General features: G+C 53.3%; 2 protein-coding genes across 2 annotated transcripts in view; one reads left to right on the top strand and one right to left on the bottom strand.

The window, feature by feature from the left end:
* The window catches only part of MATN4 (matrilin 4), a 16,930-nt gene extending 9,852 nt beyond the window's left edge, over positions 1–7,078 (bottom strand). Inside the window, exon 1 of the mRNA XM_054644564.2 lies at positions 6,873–7,078. The gene's annotated coding sequence lies outside the window, so the exon portion shown is untranslated. The remainder of the gene's footprint in view (positions 1–6,872) is intronic.
* On the top strand, positions 474–19,993 carry RBPJL (recombination signal binding protein for immunoglobulin kappa J region like). Its single transcript, XM_054644742.2, has 12 exons — positions 474–501; positions 6,915–6,990; positions 12,912–13,037; positions 14,913–14,983; positions 15,219–15,334; positions 16,230–16,404; positions 17,154–17,291; positions 17,750–17,859; positions 18,308–18,448; positions 18,734–18,889; positions 19,077–19,180; positions 19,603–19,993. The coding sequence occupies exons 1-12, from the start codon at positions 474–476 to the stop codon at positions 19,874–19,876; spliced, it is 1,515 nt and encodes a 504-aa protein (XP_054500717.1). The 3' UTR covers positions 19,877–19,993.

The raw sequence follows: 19,993 nt of genomic DNA, 5'->3' as shown, positions 1-19,993 counted from the left end.
CCCACACTTGGCAACTTCCCTCCAGCCTCCCTTCGCTGGGGCTGACCTGCATCCCTGCAGAGGCACTGCTCCCACCCTGGGGCTGCAGAGCACCCCCTCCATGCCCTGCAGCAGTGGGAGGGCCGTGGTGGGAAGGCAGCGGCTGGCAGGCAGCTGCTGCAGGGCAAGGCAAACACCACCTGCACCGCCAGAGACCTTGAGATAACACTGAGCTATAAAGGCAAAAGGATCCAGGCAAGGTGAGTGCTGCTGCCTGGGCTGGCTCAGCCGAACCCTGCAGCCGAGCTGAGAGGGCATTTGGACCATTCCTGACAATTCTGAGCAACTCAGTGGCAGAAACAGTCATTGCTCTTCGCTGCTGAAGGAGATGCTCAGGGTGTGATGCAAAGGAGGGTGACCAAGGGGAGAGCCACATGTGAGGACAGAAGGGTCACCTCCTCTTCACTCTACACGTGATCTCAGCCGAGGAGGACATGGAGATGGATCCCCAGAGACAAACAGGTAAGCCAGCACACCTTCCTGGGCACCTCCCCTGGCAATGCTGCTCCCCAGGGCAATTGCATCCCTCCCTGCTCCACCACTTGTCCGTCTGCTCTCCCTGCCAAATGCTGAGCCTCAGGAAAAACAGCCGCCTCAGGTTTCAGCGTGGCCTCCTTGGCAGCTCTCTCCTGGCTACAGGTTAACAGAAATACTCTGAATATTCCCCTTCTGCTTCATCCAGATGGTGGCAGGTTGGACCTGGGCACAGCCTGCATTGGGCCAGGCCACAGGACAGGGCATGGCAGGGAGCAGGGTGAGGAATGCTGCCAGCTCCCTGCCCTCCTTCTGCTCCAGGGATGGGGGCTCTCTGTGCTGAGCTGCAGAGGGGATGAGCAGATGGGAAAGGAGAGGGGGCAGTGCCTTCACAGCCCAGGAAAAGCCCTGACTGCAGTGTCACAAGGAGGAAGGCAGGTTGTGGACCAAGCCTATGGAGCCATGCTGGCTCCAGACCCTGCAAGAAGCCAGGACAAGGGCTCACCATGAGCTGCAAGGAGTGGGGAAGAGCTGGGAGCCTGTGAGAAGCACCAGCCAGGCCAGAGGGCTGCCCCATGCAGCAGGGAGTGCAAGGAGGAGGCACACACAACAGGTCCAGGCACACATGGCAGGGTGCAGGGCACTGATGCCACATGTGCTACCAGCACTTATTTCTGTGCTGGAAGCCTTGGCCAATGGCAGAGCAGCCCTAGACACGACACTGCTGAAACTCACCCTCCTCATCTGCCTCTCCATGCACCCTCCTTTGCTCTGCAGAGCTTTTCTTTGTGGAAACCCAACCAGGCAGTTTTGAGAAATTCAATTCCATCAGTGTTATTTGATGAAAGTGTCAAAAAACCCAATCAAAATATGGCCAGGAGTGCCAGCCCTGAGTCCTTTCACCTAGGACACCTGAGTTCTGCCAGGACAACACAAAGACAGCAAGAGCACACTTGAGCTGGAGGATGGGGAGAAAAATTGTGATGTCCTCAGCAGGACAGCAAGCCATCAACCTTCTGGTCCATGCCTGAGAGAAAGGCTGCCCAAAAATGCACGTGGGACCAAGGGAGGAAGACTGAAGTGTGCCTTGCCCCAGGGGACAATGAAGCAACCAGAGCTACCTGGAGAGATGCAGAGAATTTACATCATCCTGGAGGCACCTCTCGATGCCAAAATTTGTTGTAGAAACATGGATGAATTGCTGGCACATTGTATATGCAAGACCTGCAAAGAATGAGGCCTGGGAGGATCCAGCCTGGAGCTGGATCCACCCTCCCATGGAGAGTTGCCCAAGGGTTGGTTTCTCCCAGCATAATCCCCAGCCTCAAGGTGCTCTCTGCTTGCAGATGCCCAGCTCTCAGTGCTACCTCTGCTGCTCACAAGCTCTGAATCCACCCTCAGGACCATTTTACAGGCAGCATTGACCTTACACTCAATCACAGCTCCAAAACCTCAGTGCTCATCCCCCACAGCAGCTGGGTGACAAAAGGCAAATCAGAGAGGACAGCAATGCAGTTTTTAGAGCAAGGAAGACTCAAAGACCACAACCACACCCAGACCATGGAAATGGCAAGAATTTCCAGCCCAAAAGGGGTTTTTCCCCCTCATTTAAGGAGTGATGTCCTTGGTTTTTCCCAAACACATGTGGGAGAAGCAGAGCAGACTCTTTCCAGGACATCACAGAGCTCTCTGGTTACAGCTCCACGGCAGCTTGACTGGGCCAAGTGCCACCTGGAAGGACATGTTGTTTGAAAAACAAGGCTGTATTTCTCCAACAGCACATCAAGGCTCCAAACCCAACAGGAGCAAATCAGCAGGAGTGCTGTAACAGGAAAGCCTTGCTGGATGCAGAAGGAAAGTCTCTTTTGCTCTGCTTGCTCCTCACAAAAGCCTTTTCCCCATTTTATGGGACTCACTCCTGTATATTCACAGGGAGGGCAGGAGGAAGATATTTCTTGACCAGATCCTTTTAGCAGTAAGAGATGTCTTTGCCTCACAGCTCATGGGCTCAAGTCCAGGCAGGTTTATTCTGTGACATTTGAAATCCCCTTGGAAAGGAAATGCTGGGTGTAGCAATGAACAGAGCATCCCCTTCTAGATGTTCTCCACAACAGCACACGGGGTTTTCCTCTGCCTCAATCTATCTCTAAAAGACCTCCCAGTGCTCTGCCACTCACATGGCAGGAAAGCCTCTTGCCCAGACAGCCCTGCACTGAAACAAGCTGTACCTGGCCTCCTTCAGCAACAGCTGCCACAGATAAAAGCCACATTCACTTGCAAATTAAAATGTTAAAGATCTAGCCAAGAGGAAAACACATCTGCCAAATCTCCTTGTTCAGCTAATCATGTCAGAGATGGCTCCTGTTTCAGGGCTGCTGGTGCCATTTCTCTGTTCCTCTCTGTCCCACTCAAGATCTTTAGGCTACACTTGTCCCCTGAGCTGCACAACAGGCAAACTCAGCCCATCTCCTAACTGCTATTTGCAACAAAACTGGAGTGCTCTGATTTTGATGAAGAGTGATCAACAGGGGACAGATCCACCTTGCTGAGTCTCTTTAAAAAGCAAACAGGTCCTTGGAGGACAGCTGAGCTGGGCCAAGAGACTTCAAACCTTGGAGAGAAGGATGCCCTGGCCATCCAGAAGCTGACGCAGCAATCCACTGCCCAAGTTCTTGTTTTGGGAGGAAGGTGTTAGCATTTTTTTCCCCCAGAAATATGCATGTTCAACCACAAAGGAAAAGTCATGGCTCAGATCAGCCACTGGGCTGGTGCAGAGTTTGTCAGCTAAGCTCCTGATGCAGCAGAGCTGGTATGAGACTGATAGTTACTAGCAGGGCAGCTGTCTCCCAAATCTGCTAGGACCACAATCCCCAGCTGACCTCAGGAAGTTTACATGGCACAGACAACCACAGAGACCGCCTGCTATTCCAGCCCAGCAATCATAGATTCATTGCCTGACCTCCTTCTCTAAGCCTTTATATCATATTTCTCACTCTAGAGATGTGACTCAATGTGTTGGCATAAGAAAACACGCCAGGAGAATATTCTTGTGCCTCTCCCCTTTATCCTACCCATCCTGCTATGTGTTTAATTGAAATAGCAGAAAGTGAGGAACGTTTGGCAGCTGCAGAAAGGCACGCGGGGACTTTTTGTCCCTCCTCAGAACAGAAAAGCAACTTTGTGTAGATACTTTTCACAGGGAGAACCTCAAAGGTAGCACAGGAAATGTCTCACACCCAACTTCACAGCTTCCACGTCCCTCTGGCAGCAGGAGATCCGTCCTGGGACTGGGATGCTGTCAGCCCTTAGGAGATGCACCAGAGGAGAGCTTCCCCAGCAGCACAGTGGCTGTGGCCTCCCTTCTGCCCACACTGAAGAGCAGGTGACACTTTGGGGAAGCCATCCAAGTCCAGCTGCAGGTGTACGAGCTGTGAGTGCCCAAAGGCAGTGTTTCTCCATGTGTGGAGCTTGCCTGATTTTCCAGCCCAGACAGAGACTCTTGCACAGGGGGTTATCTCTGCTGCCAACAGATCTGCTCCCACTGGCTCCTGCCACAGACCATGCCCTCCTATGGGTCCACAGACTGCACTCCAAGACTCCTGAACTTACACACTGGCAAAGCACAACACAGCCCAGAGACAGAAAAGCTGAAGTCTGGAGAGAAACCAAGGTACTGCCACCACTCTGCAAGGGAGAGCAGCTGAGCCCTATGGATGTCCCTGAGGGGCACCAGAGGGACCAGGCTAGGGATGGACTCGTGTGCAAGCAGGGGCTTGCAAGGCCAGAGGATCAGAAGTTTGCAGACAGACAGGCAAAGACAGAATATTGGTGGGAAAGATGAACTCTGACTTAAGTAAAAAATGCCAGGAAGGACAAGCTGTGTGAGAACCAAGAAAGATTCAGGCACAGGATAAGACTCAGTCTGGAGCATCCCACATGGAAATGCTGCCATCGCTGTGAACCAGCCTCTGGAGTCTCCTGAGCACACACCTCTACCCTCTCCTGCTTTAACAGAGCTGGTTTAAAACCCTTTCTATTTATCCAAGGCAGGAGAGAAGCAAAGGGTTCTAAGAGCTGAAAACATTACCTGGCACCCAAAGGTACATCTGTGCTGTGAGTACCTACAGGGGGATGATGCTCACCAGCCCACAGCAGTAATGGAGAGCATTGGGTCAGGTCCCTGTGGCCAGCAGATCAGAGGAGCCTTGTGGCAGCTGCATGAGCTCCTGATGGAGCCCAAGTGCTTAGTTTGCTACTGTGTGGGCCCAAAGTGGAGAAAGCAGGATTACTGAGAGGTAATGACAAGTGTCAGGAGCCACTCAGCCCCCTGGCTTGGCTGGAAGAGACATCTGGCATGAAAGGGCCCAAGTGGTGCAGGGGGAATTGCTGACTTTTATAAGTTTCTTTATAAGCACCACTCCATCTATTTTATTTTTTTTTTTTGCTGTGTTTTTTCTAGGTCCCATTTATTCACTCACAGTAGGGCCTGTCTGTAAGTCCTGTGTGTGTGTAGGTACAAACTCTATTTATCCCCCCTCCATGTTTCAGCCCTATTCATCAGGCATTTGTAAATGGCATTTTATGAGTGCTGAGTTTTTAACAAGGCAGGCACGCTGCTCCAGAGCGAACAAAGGGGCCCCTATTGGAAACTTTAAAGATGTTTAAACAAAGACTTCTCTTGAAAACCTTTAACCCCTAATGCCAACCTCAAGGGAAACACTATGTTATGAGCAATGGGAGCACAAACATCTTCTGTGACCACAGATTTCCTACAACAAGCTGCCTTGTTGGCCACAGCTCCTCTGTTTGCTACAGCCACCAGCCAGGGCAGCCCCCGAGCCCATCTTGTACCGAGCACATACGGTTTCTTTAATTCTTCAACAAAAAATGGAAGTTACAACTTCCACAAAAATCAACAACAGCTTTTTCCCATTGGATGCAGCAACACCCGGCCTGCTTTGATGAAAAGTGTTGTTTTACTGCAGACACCAGGATCTGTCGCCTGGTTTCCAGAGGGAAGTTTGCATTTTGGATGAGGCTGAGTTTATCCATATCCTGGTGGCAAAGATCAGGGCTGAGATCTGAGAGATTTCCCCACACACAGCTTTTTGCTGATATCAACAGCAATCTAATGAATTCCTGCAGAGATTGCAAGAACCTGCTTGTGAAATGCAGTTTCTGCTTGTTATTGAGAACCTGCACACTCATTGCCTGGGATTAATTGCTCCTGTCCTTGAAAAAATAAAAATCTTTACTATCAAGAGATGCTACAGAGGGTCCCACAGGCAGGGGTCCCACAGAGAGAACTTCATAACAACTTTATAAATAATCTGGGTTTAAGTCAAGCAAAAATCCAGTGTGATTAAGCAAAAGAGGCAAAGCCCTGTGCCTTGTCTCAGAGCTGGGGCTGAGAACAGGTCCCTCTCCTGGACCCCTGCTCCCCTCAGTCCCACTGCACACATGGTGGCTTCCATTGACACAGGACTGTCCCATTTCCCTGTCAGCCTCCTTAACCACTCTGCAGCCTGCCTCCTGAATGGATTCAGCAGCTCTCTGCTGCAGCAAAGGTTGTCCCTGCAAAACCCCAGCAGAGCACACACCACCACCACAGCGTGAATCTGCTCAGCTCTGCTCAGCTCACTCCAGTGCATGTCCACACAAACACGATGAGTGCAGAATAATCTGATTTTCCAAACAAGTTTTCCCATGTAATTGCTTGGAACAGAAGTGCCCAAAGCTAATTTTATCCTGTGAAACAGTTGAAATGATAAGCCAAAGGTGGGTGATTGCTTGTGCAAACGAGTATGCACAGACCCAATTTTCCAGTCGTGCAGAAACAAATTTAGGGTACACTTCTGAGCTTATCTTTCCGCAGGATCTCGATTTCCTGCTGCTCAGCACGCCTTGCCCAGGTGTACCAGACATTATTATTCTCTGCTATGAGATCCTCGCTTGTATAAGCAGGGACCTGCCCGGCAGGTAGGCAAAAGGGGAGCAGGGCAGGCAGCCTGAGCCATCCCGCAGCGGGAAGAGCTCACATCGCTCCCACAGCACCGCGGGACCGAGCGGGCACCGCGTCCCGGCTCCGCTGCGGGGCCAAGCCCGTGCGGCCGGGGGTCGGGAAGGCTCCAGCCCGCAGATGGGAGGAAAAACCCCTTGGGGCCAAGGATAGGCTCTCCCCTCCTCGCGGCTTTGCTTTCTGCTCCTGGCGCCCAGGATCGCCGCTCCCCTTCCTGCCAGCCCCGCTCTAAGGAAAAGCCCCCTCGGAGGGTGCCAATGTCCGCGGCAGCGCTCGGCACCGCGCACAGCCCCGCTGGGACCGGCACCGGGATCGGGACCGGGATCGGGACCGGACTCACCCGCACTCTCCTGACCCTGCTCGTGTCGTGTCCTCCCCGCAGGAGCGGCGGTGCCCGCGGAGCCCCCGCCTCAGCCGTGCCGGGCTCGGAGCCGCTCCCCGCCGCGCTGCTGGCTCAGGTACGCGCTGCGGGCGGTGCGGGGCGGCGGCGGCAGCGCCGGGGCCCCGCCGGCTTTAACGGGGCGGGGGAGCGGGGGGGCGGCGGGGCGGGCACGGCCCGGCCCCGGGGCAGCGCCGGGAGCGGGGGGGACCCGGGGGGGACCCGGGGGTTCCACCCGCCCCCGCCCCGCCGAGCGCGGCCCCGCGGGAGCTGCGCGCAGGTGGCGCCGGCACCGGAGGGTGCGCGGCCCGGGGGGATCAGCGGCGGGGAGGGCCCGGCTGCTTTTAGCGCTTTATTTTTTTTTTTTTTCGTTATTCAGCGTTATTTTTTTCTTTATTTTTCTTTTTTTTTCTTTATTTTTCTCTGGTTTTCCCTTTTTGCCCCTTTATTCCTCTTTCCTTATTTTTATTTTTTTCTCTATTTTCTCTATTTTATTTATTTATTATTTTCTCTAATTTATTTATTGTTCTTTTTTATCTTGTTTTTTCTCTATTTTATCTCTTTCTTCTCCTTTTGCTTTTTTTCTTTGTTTTATATTTTTATTATTTTCTCTTTCTTCATTTCTTTTTAACCCTTTTGTTGTCTCTTCCCCTGCTTTGGGGAATGCACCTGGGAGCCCCATAAAGTTCATGGAAAAAGGAGAGTCTAAGCTTAATATCCATTTGACCTACAGTGTCTTGGAAGTTCAGGAACATCAGCAGGTAGTGGCTGCAGTGTGGGGAGGTGACTTTGAGCCAGGAAACTGCAGAGCAGAGCTTGGAGGGCTGTAGAGACTCAGGTTAATCTTCCATCAAGAAGGTCAATTGATGTGCATTGGAGACCATCAGCAGAGGCTTCTTGGAAACCCTGGAATAGATCTTCCCAGTCCCCCACCTCTCCCAGCACCTAGACCAATCTGGTGGTGGCAGGAACCACCTTTAGTGTTTTATGGGACTGTGTTGTGGCACTTTAACAGCATTTCCTTTCCTCCTTGCACACGAGGAGCAGAGAAAGGGGACTCCAGTAAATCACCCCCACTGTCTGAATTTTCTAGCAGACGTGCCAGTACTGCTTTATCAATCTTGGGCATTTTGGGGGTGCTGGTGCTGCTGGGGTGCCCAGCCCAGCTGGCCCCTGCTCCCTGCAGAGCTCACTGCCACAGGCTGTTCGTGCTTCCTGCTCTCAGCCACTGTTTGCCCTTGGTGTGGTCAATAAATCCCCCAGGCCTAGAAAAGGCTGAATTTCACTTGTGTGTGTTCAGCGAGGAAAATACAGGATTTATAAATACCCATGCATATACAAGGGCTGTGGGTTGGGTTGGTCTGGATTAAAGGAGGTATTGAAAAATGAGGGAAGCCAGAAACTGCAGGCTTCTCATTTCTGGGATTTCTAATGGCTTTTCCTTTTGCATAAACATTGCCTTGACTCCATACCCAAGAGCACTGCAGGCGTTTTCTCCCCTCATCTGCACAAAATATAACCCAGACCTCTAAAATGGATATTTTTTATTAGGATGTTTGGTTTCCCCAAACTGAGGGAAGAACAGTTGCTCTCTATGGCAGCAAGTCCCCAGCAAGCTTCAGGGCAGCTGTGTCCTGAGCAAGGCAAACCACAGCTCCTTTTTTGGGGGGGAAAAGCAGCAAATTAGGTCTCTGCACTTCAATTCAGTGCTACCTGCACTTGGGGACACTGTTACTGTGAGTTACAGTTCTTGTCTAAAGAGGTGGTTTGAAGACCCAGTTTTTAAACAATAGCTGCTGGGATTGTATTTTGGTCTCCAGAGTTGGGTACTTTCATTCCCAGGGGACCAAATATATCAGATCCCTTCCTGAGCTGGTGGAGCTCATTGAACTGAGCTGGTGGAGCTCACTGAACTGAAAAGCAGCAGGGCAGAGGGCAGTTTGCTTCTCCCAGTGCCTGTAAAGCGCTTTTTTTTCTTCTGCTGCGGTTGCCCAAGGGTGTGGGCATCACACAGGAGGTGATGTGTGGGGCAGGGCATGTCCCACACAGGGAGCAGCATTCCCCAGCTGCAGGCAGGACAAAGCACTGAGTGATGCCCCTGAACACTTGCTGCTGGGAGGGAGAGGGATAATTTTCAGCTGTGGTGTTAAACATCACTTCTCCCAAAATCAGCCATGGGGCTGTGGGGTCCAACCCTACCAAAGCCTCCTGGCGCCTGCCTGGGCTCCCTGTGTGCCCACATGAAACAGCCCTGTGCAAGGTGGTCCAGCTGAGTGTCTCCTGTGGAAAGCACACGGAGCACTCCTCCTTTTCTGCTTCATTTCCCATGGGAGAGGGCACAGCAGCCCAGCCAGGGCTTGCAAATCCCCACGAGGAACCCTGGGTCTCTCCCACCTCAAGCAGCAGGGCAGAGCCACCCTAGAGATGCACCACAAATGCACTCACACCCTGTCCTGAGGCACAGCCTGACCTAAAGCAAAGGAAAAGCCTTGGGAAGTGGTGCCAGCTGAGCAGGGAAGGGGAAAGGCTTACAGAAATCAGTGCAGGAGAAAGGTGGTGGATCCCCCCTTTCTCCCCCTCCTTTTTCTACATAATGCCCAACTGTGTGGAGAGCAGCAGAGCCCCAGCCAAGACCTCAGGCTCTGAAAAGGCAGCTTTTAGTGAGAGCTGTGAGAGCCCAGCCCGTGTGGTGCTGCTAACATGACACTGAACTAACACTGCACTACAACCTAAGCATTTTAATAATTTAATATAATAAATGTCAGAAGGAGTGAATAATTCTCTGTAACCCTGAGGAGGCTGTAGGTGCCAGAAGGAGCCAAGTGGGCATACTGAGCTGCTTTAGCAATAGCCCTTTGACTCTCTGAAGAGAAATTTATAGCAGATGATGGATGCTGGGTGGTCGCCTCTGTGGGCAGAATGGCAAGCACTGTTCAGGAGTGCGTCACTCACACAATTTAACCCCAAAACTGGGCAGGCAAGGGCTGCAGAGAACAGACAAAGAAAAGAACCAAGTTTCTAGGTAGTTGTTCCTCCAGCTGGACATCAAATCTGAAGAGCTCCCATCTGTTTACCTGCCTTTGGCATGCACATTCCCCCTTAAGGCAGCATGTGGGTAATTGTTCCAGAAGGTTCTTTCATCAGCTCCAGGCAGTGACCCACGTGCCTCTGGAGTTATGTAGGGATGGCAGGGAGCAGTGATACCTGCACAAGCCTGGCCCTGCCCTGAGCCAGCGCTGTGGAGGCTCTGCAGAGCAGGCATTGCTGCTGCCCACGCTGTCAGCACACGTCTCAATCCACAGCTTTTGGCAATTCCCTCCTGAGCACTCCCTGCCACTGCCTGGCCTCTGTGCCAGGCTGTTCCACACTCTGCCAGTGGCAGAGGAGCCCCACAGGGAGACCTCAGGCTGCATGGATGGGCACTGGTGACTGCATTGGTGACACTCACAGGGATGGAGCATGTGGCTCTGCAGCTGAGACACAAGGACCCAGAGCTATACTCCTAATTTTACACAGCACGCTGAACGATGAGACTCACCAGGAAAAAATTCACACACCCAGCCTGGTTCTTCCCTGCTGTGTGCCCGTTGTCTCTGACAAACTGAGGGTGAAATGCTACTGAACAGAGCCAGCCAGGTTCAGTACTCGTTTAACAGTGTGTTAGTTAATTTAACACTGCATTAGTGTAAAAGGGTATCCAGGGTCAGGCCAATTTCCTTGATACATTTCTACATTTATCCCAATCATAATAAGTTGTTCTGAAAAAAAAAAAAAAGAAAGAAAAAGAAAACAACAACTAAACCAACTAACCAAAAAAAAAAAAAAAAAGGAAGACCCAAAACCAAACCCAGAGTTTTGCTGAGACATTCCCAAATAGTGCTTTTATATGAAAGGAAAAATAGCAAAGGCAGATCAAAGCTGAAATCACACCATTGCTTGGCAGCAGAGGAGTGAAACAGCTGCAGATTGCCACTATGGAAAAAGATTAAATAACTTTCTTATGGCATCTCTTTGGCTGTGCAGAGATATAAACTATTCATTGGCTAGAAAGGGGAGTGAAACTTCAGCAAGACTAAGTGACCCACCCTGGAGCAGCCACTGGTGGGATCCTGGTTGCTAAAGCTCTGCCCCAGTGTGCTGGAGTGCTGGAGCAGGAATCTCCCAGCCCCTGGATGGAGGGAACAGGTCCAGCCTTGGCAAAGGAGCTGCCCCTGCCTTGCCATGAGTGCTGTGGGCTGAGCCCAGAGCCCTGAGCTGGCAGCAGCTCTGGGGCTGCCACAGGAGCAGAGCCTGGTGGCAGCCTGTGCTCTGCACTCAGCAATGGCCATAAAACATTCATTTTCCAGGCACAGAGCAGCAGTTAATGCTGTGGGTGACACTGACACTGGCCCTGGCTGTAAATCTGATTCTGGCAGGGCTCTGGTGATTTATGTTTACTCGCTAACACATCTAGGATGAGGAGCTGGGAACAAGGAGGACAGGAGGTTATATTGCCCCTCTAGTAACCTAACAGAGCACATCTGTGCAGTGCAAAGTGTCAGGTCCCCGTGGCACTGCTCAGAGAGGACCCTGGCTATGGATTTGTTTATATGGGACATGTGTTTTTCTTCCTCATACAACAGCACAGCATCAGCTCCATCCAAAGGTGGGAAAGCTGGAACTGAAATGTGTTTAAAGTGAATTGCAACATGGTGCTAAAAGCTGTAAGGGGCACAGCCTTTTTAAAGTATTGCACTGGGAAGAGCAGAGCTGGCAGGCAAACTCTGCTGGCAGGTTGCTTGGGGTGACTGTGTGCAGCTTCCCTCCCTGGGAGCTTGCTCTGCCCCCTGAGCCCAGAGGAGCTCACCATGAGGAGCCTGCCTGGGGGTGATGGCAGGACCAGACTTACCTCTCTTCTACATCTGATCATTTGGGCTCTCAACTTTTCTCCATTTCCAGCCCATTTGAGAGGAAGAGAGACTGTGTTTAAAGGGAATGCTCCCCTGCACATCTCTTGCAAGCTCCTCCTTGGGTGGCCATGGCTGATGCCCCTAGTGTCACCCCTTTTCCCCCAGTGCTGCCCCCAGATGTTTCTCTCACAGTTACTCTGCCCTGTGTTTTCCACTGTGGCTGGAGCTTCACAGCCTTCTCTGGGGACTGCTTTGCCTCTGTCTCTGATAGGAGAGTCATCAACCAGGCTGGGTCCCCTCAGCAGGGCAGTGTTCCCAGTGACCACATTGACAGATGTGCCAAGGAGGGACTCCTACACAGGCATCTCCTCTGCTTTCATCTTACCCAGTCAAATATCCCAACCTCAGGCAATGCTCCTGTCCCAGACTCAGGGGGTTTAGGGCCTTTCAGCAGGGCAGGAGCTGGTGTTGTTCATGAGTGGTGCACCACAGAAGGCCTCCACAGCTGCTCCCCCCCTTGCACACGTGTCCCAGGTGGCAGAGCACAGCACCTCAGACCCACCTCATCTCTCTCCAGCTGGTTAACACCCAGCCTACCGAGTTAGCAGAGATAAATGCCAGGTGTCTGGAAACTCCTTCTAGTTAATAGAGCAGAAACAATCAGCAGAACCACCTACTCCTTAGGTCTCAGAGAAAAATGCAGCTATTTTCACCCAGCATCCCTTGCAGAAGCCAGTGAGTTGCTCCACCTCGCATGGCAGCTCCCAGCTGCACTCCAGCTCACCCAAAAGCCATGCAGCAACAAGCACATCAGGCTGAAAAGCAAATTAATAACCAGCTAGAGCACAGGCACCATTGCACGGGGCTGGAAGTCTTAGAAATGTCCTGTGTGTGTTTGGTGGCAAACTGGTGAAGCAGTTACTCCATTATCCAAACTTTCTGTTTTTCAATGCCAGCCCCATTCTCGGAGCAGCTGAGCTGCAGTTCCTTCTGAAGCCTTTCCACCTTCCCCACCCCTTCAGGCTGGGCATGGAGGGAGCTCCTTGCTGCCTGCAGGGCTGGGCAGGAGCTGGCTCTGGTGCCCCAGTGCCAGGGAAATTGTGTCTTGCAGACCCAAGGCGTGCCAAGGCAGCCTGCTCCAGGACAGCGTGAGGAGGTACCTGCAGCTGCCAGCAGACCAGACAGTGCTCATCCTGCATGCCAAGGTGGCACAGAAGTCCTATGGCAACGAAAAAAGGTGAGAGATTATCAGCACAACAGGCCAGGACCAGGCAATAAGTTACATAGTCTCCATCTAGCACACAAGGCTAATTGTTATTTATTAACAAACCCAAGCTTTTGTACCCTACTTCACTACAGGTTGACCTAACTGGTGCTCCAGTCAAAACACCACCACCATTGCCTAATTAAGAAATCACCCTTTGGTAAACAAATCTCCATAACTCGTTCCCCATGTTCACAATACCAGGTGCAGCAAGTGAGGATAAGAATTGTGTCTTGTTCTTTTCTCTGATCCTCTCACAGCCTTCCCCAGAAGGATGCCTGGTAAAGTTGTGTTTCTCTCTGTGGCCAGAGAGCTGCTGCCACAGGAGACAGTCCCAGCTTCCCTGATAGCCACTTCTAAACCCAACTATTTAAAGCTTCATTTCAGCCTTGCTGGATTTCACAGATCTAAGCTGGTGAAAATTGCCCCCTCTGCATTCACTCATCTTTGCAAAGCCATTGTTTAGTCCCATGAATTGAATAACACAAGAAAGGATTAGCTCCATCCCAGTTAGACATTCATCTGCATCCATCCCAGTTAGACATTCCCACTGGGTAGGTTCTTTCCATGCAGCAGTAAAGAAAGACAAAGTAAAAGAAATCAAGATTCTGTTCAAATCTCACCCCCAAGAAGGAAAGGGTAGAGTTTTAACTGCCCTCTAACTCTTGTCTTAAAATCTGCATGGCCACAGCAGGGACTGGGCCATTTCCATCAATGCCAGTGGTCTCCAAAAAGCTGCTATTTTTGAAAATCCTTCCCACACTGAACACCTTGAGGTTCTGGCTTGAATCTCCAAAACTGCCGCTCCCTGGCAGTGACGTCAGACTGCAGCACTGCAATGTAATTAATCCTCCATTAATCCTTGGGATATAAATACTGCCCCCTTATTACCCAGCATGGAACAACTGGGAGGCAACCAGCTCAGCCTCCAAGGTGGAACCACCCAGACCCCAGGAGACAGCTCTGGGATGGGCTGGCTGTGCCTACAAAGTTCTCACCACATCCAGTCTCCTGCCAGGGGCTGCTGGTCCACAGGTTAAAAAGTTATTTCAGGACTGAATCTTCCAGCCAGGAGGGAGCCCTCTCATCACAGCCTCTTTCCTCTGCTCCTGGCCCCGTGCAAGGGATGAGTGTGAAAATCAAATGCCAGGTCTAAAAAGGGAGAGAAAACCTGCACAGAGCTCCCAGGTTAAAGTCTGAGGGTGCTGCTGCCATTTTCCTTGATAATGGGAGTCAGGGACCTGTGCTGTGGATGAGTTGTTTAAATAAACTTGTACCTCCAAGGCTCCAAAATATCCAACCCCCTGCACTGGTGTTTTCTCTGCTAGTGCTTTACCCAGTCTCAATAGAGGATGAATTTACACCATTCACACAAGTGCAAAGACAGTGGAAACCCAAATAAAACACAGGAAAATGGGCTTCCAAACTCCTGGCTATGGATTTATTTGCACTGGGCTGCAGAACTGATTGATTGTGAATGCAAACTCTGTTCCCAGCCTGCTGAAGCTCCCACATGGCAGGCAGGCAGGGGCAGGCTCTGATGGCTCCCTGTCTTTGGGAGAGCTGGGGGTGCCAGGCTCCCTGTCCCCCCCTCCCAGGGCCATCCTGTCACGGCCACAGTGGCACCACCAGGTGTGGCAGCTGCTGAGGCTGGAACCAGGCACTGGAGGAGAGGCAGGGCAGAGGGTCCCCAGCCCCTGGCTGAGCTCCACGCGCCTCCCGGGGTGCAGGGGTGCCCCCAGTGCTGGGGATCCCCGAGAAGGACTCTCAGCACAGCCATGCAGCCCCTCCTGAGCACCTTCTCAGGGTGCTGCAGGGCAGTGAGAAGATGCTCTCTTGTCTCTGCAGGTTTTTCTGCCCCCCACCTTGTGTTTACCTGAGCGGGCCAGGATGGAAGTTAAAGCAGGAGCAGATAAAAGGTGAGCAGAGCCCTGGACCTCTCCTCCCTCCCTTCCTGCACCATGGAGAGCTGCCCTCTGCCTCTGCAAAGGGGACAGTGAGTCTGTTTATGTTGGTTTTGGCCCCCAAACTCCTTTCCTGCTCAAGCCGGAGCCCCCTGAAATCCAGTCCCAGGGAGTGCTTGGTCATGCTGTGCTCCTGGAGAAGCTGAGCCTGTGCAGGGGGCTGCAAGGTGCTTCTCCTTGTCTGTTCCAGCCAGGGACCTGGGAGAGGCTGGATTTCGGGTGTGTGGGTACATGGGGCTGGACAGCATGGGCAGCAGCCTGATGGAGACCCAGAAGCTGAGCTTTGAGGAGCAGCCAGATGCAAAGGTAAAGCCCGTGGCTCCCTGGGGCTGTGGGGATCCCTCTCATGCAGGGGCTGGGCTGTCACCAGCAGCATCCCACACCCTGGTGTGTCACACCCTCCCCATCCTCAGGATGTCACAGCTCTTTCTTCCTAGCCATAACTCCCCAGTCCCACTCCCCACACCACTCACACAAGTGCAAAGACAGTGAAAACCCAAATAAGACACAGGAAAGCCTGCTGTGGCATGTGCAGCAATCCAGGAAGCCCAAAGATCCCTGTCTTTCTCTGGAGCCATCTTTTCAGGTCAACAGCCTGTCAAAATCTGCACAGCTCCCTCTTCCCTGGTTCCTTCTCCTGATGAGCAGCACTGCTGCTTGTCACAAAATGAAAGCCTGGTCCTTCATTTGCAGATAAACAGCTTTTAAAAAATGCCCCAGTTGATCCCAAAGTTCAAATCCTTCAGCAGAGCTCTGGCATCTTTTGATTGGAGAGGAAAAAAAGGAGAAAAAGCATTATCTGGGGTCCCTGAAGAGCACGGGGTCTGAGGCAGGCCAGGAACCTCACAGAAAGAGCCTTTTGTCCACAGTGCTTGCCTTGCTGCTAAAGCACAGCATATCGGCCAGGATGAGGGAAACCATAAACCCAGGGTGATTTCTCATGTTATGTGGGATAAATCACACATGAACATTCATTTCCATAAGGAATACTCTGCCCCCAGTGTAAATAAAGCCTCTGCTGATCCCCAGCTCTTCATTCCACCTGTAATAACATCTCTGGTCGTTTCTCCCTTTAAATGAACCCGGGGCTTGTTGAAGGGAGCTATTATGTCCTCGTGGGGTGGTGAGGAGGGTGAGGAGGGTGAGAAGGGCTGGTGGGGCTGGGCTGGAGCTGCTGGCAGCCCCTCTGTGCCCCTGGCAGGGCTTCAGCTGTGCCAAGGCCCTGTACATCTCGGACACGGACAAGCGCAAGCATTTCCGCCTGGTCCTGAAGCTCTTCTTCAGCAACGGGCAGGAGATCGGCACCTTCCACAGCAAACTCATCAAGGTCATCTCCAAACCCTCGCAGAAGAAGCAGTCCCTGAAGAACACGGACCGTGAGTGGCTCTCTGGGGAGGGAGGTGGGCGCCAGCCCAGCCTGGGATGCTCTCTGCTCACAGCTTGGCTCTGGAGTGGCCCAGGCTGGACCCAAATGTTGCAATGCTGTGAGGGTCCCAATGAGGGGAGACAATGATGCATCTGACTCCATGGATATCAGAAGGCAAATTAATTACTTTATTATACTATATTGTTCTATACATCTAAAACTGAACCTGCCAAGCACTCATTCCTGCACACATCTACACTGAATCTCATGACTGTCTGACTCACACACACACCTGGCCCTGACAGGCCAAGGAAACAAAACATCCTCACTTTGGGGAAACAACCTCCATGTTGCATTCTACTTTTGCACAAATGCAGGCACAGCAAATGGTAAGAATTGCGTTTTCTTTCTCTGAGGTTCAGAGAATGTGAAACCCAGAATTATTCTTGGGAAGAATTGTGCCTTGCTTTTCTCTCTGAAGGGAAATGTGGCTACACCCACAGCCCATGGGAACTCCCAAAAGAGGATGTATCTGACACAGTGATGTCTCATTTCCAAGTGGTTCATCCAGCATGAGGTGTAATGCCCTGATGCCAATGTGGTCCCCACACCATGGGCCTCACCCCACTCACACAGGGGAAGGCAGAGGGGAGGGTTTTGGCTGCTGGGTACCCCAGGAACCAGGGCTTGGCCTCGCTGGGCTTGACAGAGCCATCATTCAGTCCTGGCAAGCACTAACCCAGGCACCTCTCCCCTCAGTCTGCATCTCCTCAGGCTCCAAAGTGTCCCTCTTCAACCGCCTGCGCTCCCAGACCGTCAGCACCCGGTACCTGTCTGTGGAGGGAGGAGCCTTCATCGCCAGCGCCCGGCAGTGGGCAGCCTTCACCCTCCACCTGGGTAAGGACCCTCGGGGGACACTGATGCCCCCATGCCTCCAGCCCTGGCTCTCCCGTCCCGCAGAGCCAGTTCCTGGGGGCAAAAAGCATGGGAATTAGCCTGGGGATGCAGGAATTTGGCTCAGTCTCACTTCTGCCCGGCATTCCTGGTGTGTCTCTGGACTTTTCCCACTGGGTTTGAGGGCACAGGGGCTGTGACCAGGGCTGTACTGGTCTGGAGGTTTACAAATCCAAGCAAGGGATTGCCTGGAGGAGTCCAGAGCCCAACAGTATTCCTGCCCTGCAAAGTACTGCATCCCCATCCTGCTCTCCCGAGCTGGGCTCCAAGGGAATGATGCTCTCTCCAAGCATCATTCCCTAGGAGCCCAGGTAAGATAGCAGCGGGAGCAGGGCCAGACCTGTGCCTAGCAGGGTTCACCAGCTCCCCGGGCTGACTCTGCCTCTCTCCCTCCCGGGCAGCCGACGAGTGCTGCGGCCGCAGCGAGTTCCCCCTGCGGGAAGGGTACATCCGCTACGGCTCCGTGGTCCAGCTGGTCTGCACGGCCACCGGCGTCACCCTGCCGCCCCTGGTGAGCTCCTCACCCTGCCGCCCCTGCTGAGCTCCTCACCCTGCCGCCCCTGCTGAGCTCCGTGCCTGCGCTGCCAGCGCGCAGAGCCGCCCGCACCAGGGCTCCGAGCGGCGGGGCCGTGCCGGGATCCGTGCTGGGGATCCACACCAGGGATCCATGCTGGGGATCTGTGCCAGGATCCACACCAGGGATCCATGCTGGAGATCTGTGCCAGGATCCACACCAGGGATCCATGCTGGGGATCAGTGCTGGGGATCAACACCAGGGATCCATGCTGGGGATCTGTGCCAGGATCCACACCAGGGATCCATGCTGGGTATCTGTGCCAGGATCCACACCAGAGATCCATGCTGGGGATCTCTGCCAGGATCCTCACCAGAGATCCATGCCAGGGATCTCTGCCAGGATCCTCACCAGGGATCCATGCTGGGGATGCTGCCACCCGCAGATCATCCGGAAGGTGATGAAGCAGTACGCCATGCTGGACGTGGATGAGCCCATCTCCCAGCTCCACAAGTGTGCCTTCCAGCTGCAGGGCAGTGACCACATGTACCTGTGTCTCTCCACAGACAAGGTGATCCAGTTCCAGGTATGGCATTGCAGGAGTAGGGTGCTTGCTGCTGTCTCTCCAAGCTCCTGTGTTGCTTCAGGCTGGGGAGCATGGCACTGGGAGGGGTCTTGTATCCAAACTAAGCCAAGAATTATGGCAAAGCTTTAGTGGGGACACTGGAACTGAGGTCTTTGGAAAGGAATCACAATCTCCATTTCCCCATGAGCAAAGCAGTCACTGGCTGGAATCGAGACACTGAGGGCAGAAGCCTGGCGTCCCATCCCCATTCCCCACAGCATGGTGGAGCTCTGACCCTCTCCACAGGCATCTCCCTGCCCGAAGGAAGCCAACAGGGAGCTGCTGAACGACGGCTCGTGCTGGACCATCATCAGCACGGAGACAGTGGAGTACACCTTCAGCGAGAGCCTGGCGTGCATCCGCGAGCCCGTCAGCCCCGTGCCCCTCATCGCTGCCCTGCAGGTGGGCACAGCCTCGGGCTGCCCCTCCCTGCCACCTGCCTGCCTTGTGCCTCCTCCTCCTGAGCCCTTCTCCCCCTGTGGCACCTCCCATTCTCCAGTGGGAATGAGATGCACAGGCAGAGCATCCTGTGGGAGAAGGAGTCTGGCTTCATAACCCACCCAGCCCTGCCACACTCTGCCTGTCACAGCTCACAGGTGGTGGGGACGTGGCCATGCTGGAGGTGCAGGGGGAGTATTTCCATGCACACCTCAAGGTCTGGTTCGGAGATGTGGAAGCAGAGACCATGTACAGGTAACATGGATAGGGGAGCTGGGCAGAAGGCAGGGAACAGCAGCCAGGTGTGGGCTGTGCTGGGCAGATCTGGGAAGGATGTGGCTGCAGACACTGGGGACAAGGACACTTGCACTGCCCATCCTGCAGGAACAAGCACAAGCACTGCAAGCAGTGGCAGGAATGAGTCTGGAGCCTGCTCTCTGCCCTGGCTGCAGTCTGGGCATAGCCATGGGTGGGAGACACCAGGGATTTCAGGGAACTGCAAACAACCAAGCAGCCCTGGCAGAGAGGAATGAAAGACTGGGAGGAGAGAGGGAACTGACTGGAGGCTTCACACTGAGCTCCAGGATGGAGGAGAAGTGCAGTCACTCACTGCTGGCTGCTCCTGCATGGGACCTTCCCTGGTTAATGCGTGTTTTCCTCTCCTGCCCTGTTGCCAGGAGCCCCAAGTCCCTCGTGTGTGTGGTCCCTGATGTCTCTGCCTTCGGCAGCGACTGGAGGTGGCTCCGCTATCCCATCACAGTCCCGCTCCTGCTCATCAGGGACGATGGCCTCATCTACTCCAGCTCCTTCACATTCACCTACACCCCAGAGCAGAGCTGCCTCCCAGGGCAGCAGGTCCTCTCAGATGTTCCCCAGGACTCAGACAAATTACTGGACAGCATCCACCAGGAGTTCACCAGGACCAACTTCCACCTCTTCATGCAGACCTAGCAGGCTGGGCAGGAGCAGGCTTGGCCTCACTGCTGGCCTAGGGAAGGGGAACAGCCCTGAGCCATGCTGGGGAGGCTCATCCAGGGCTTGGGGTAGCCCTGCCAAAGGGTCCTCCTC

This window comes from Agelaius phoeniceus, chromosome 17, assembly GCF_051311805.1.
Source record: "Agelaius phoeniceus isolate bAgePho1 chromosome 17, bAgePho1.hap1, whole genome shotgun sequence".
NCBI lineage: Eukaryota > Metazoa > Chordata > Aves > Passeriformes > Icteridae > Agelaius > Agelaius phoeniceus.
This window is presented reverse-complemented; position numbering and strand designations above follow the sequence as displayed.

Excerpts from the sequence above, each read along its gene's own strand:
- RBPJL (XM_054644742.2), top strand. The coding sequence starts at position 474 with ATGGAGATGGATCCCCAGAGACAAACAG. Across the intron at positions 14,984-15,218 it reads AAAGCAGGAGCAGATAAAAG|CCAGGGACCTGGGAGAGGCT; the intron begins GTGAGCAGAGCC and ends TGTCTGTTCCAG. Across the intron at positions 19,181-19,602 it reads GAAGCAGAGACCATGTACAG|GAGCCCCAAGTCCCTCGTGT; the intron begins GTAACATGGATA and ends CCCTGTTGCCAG.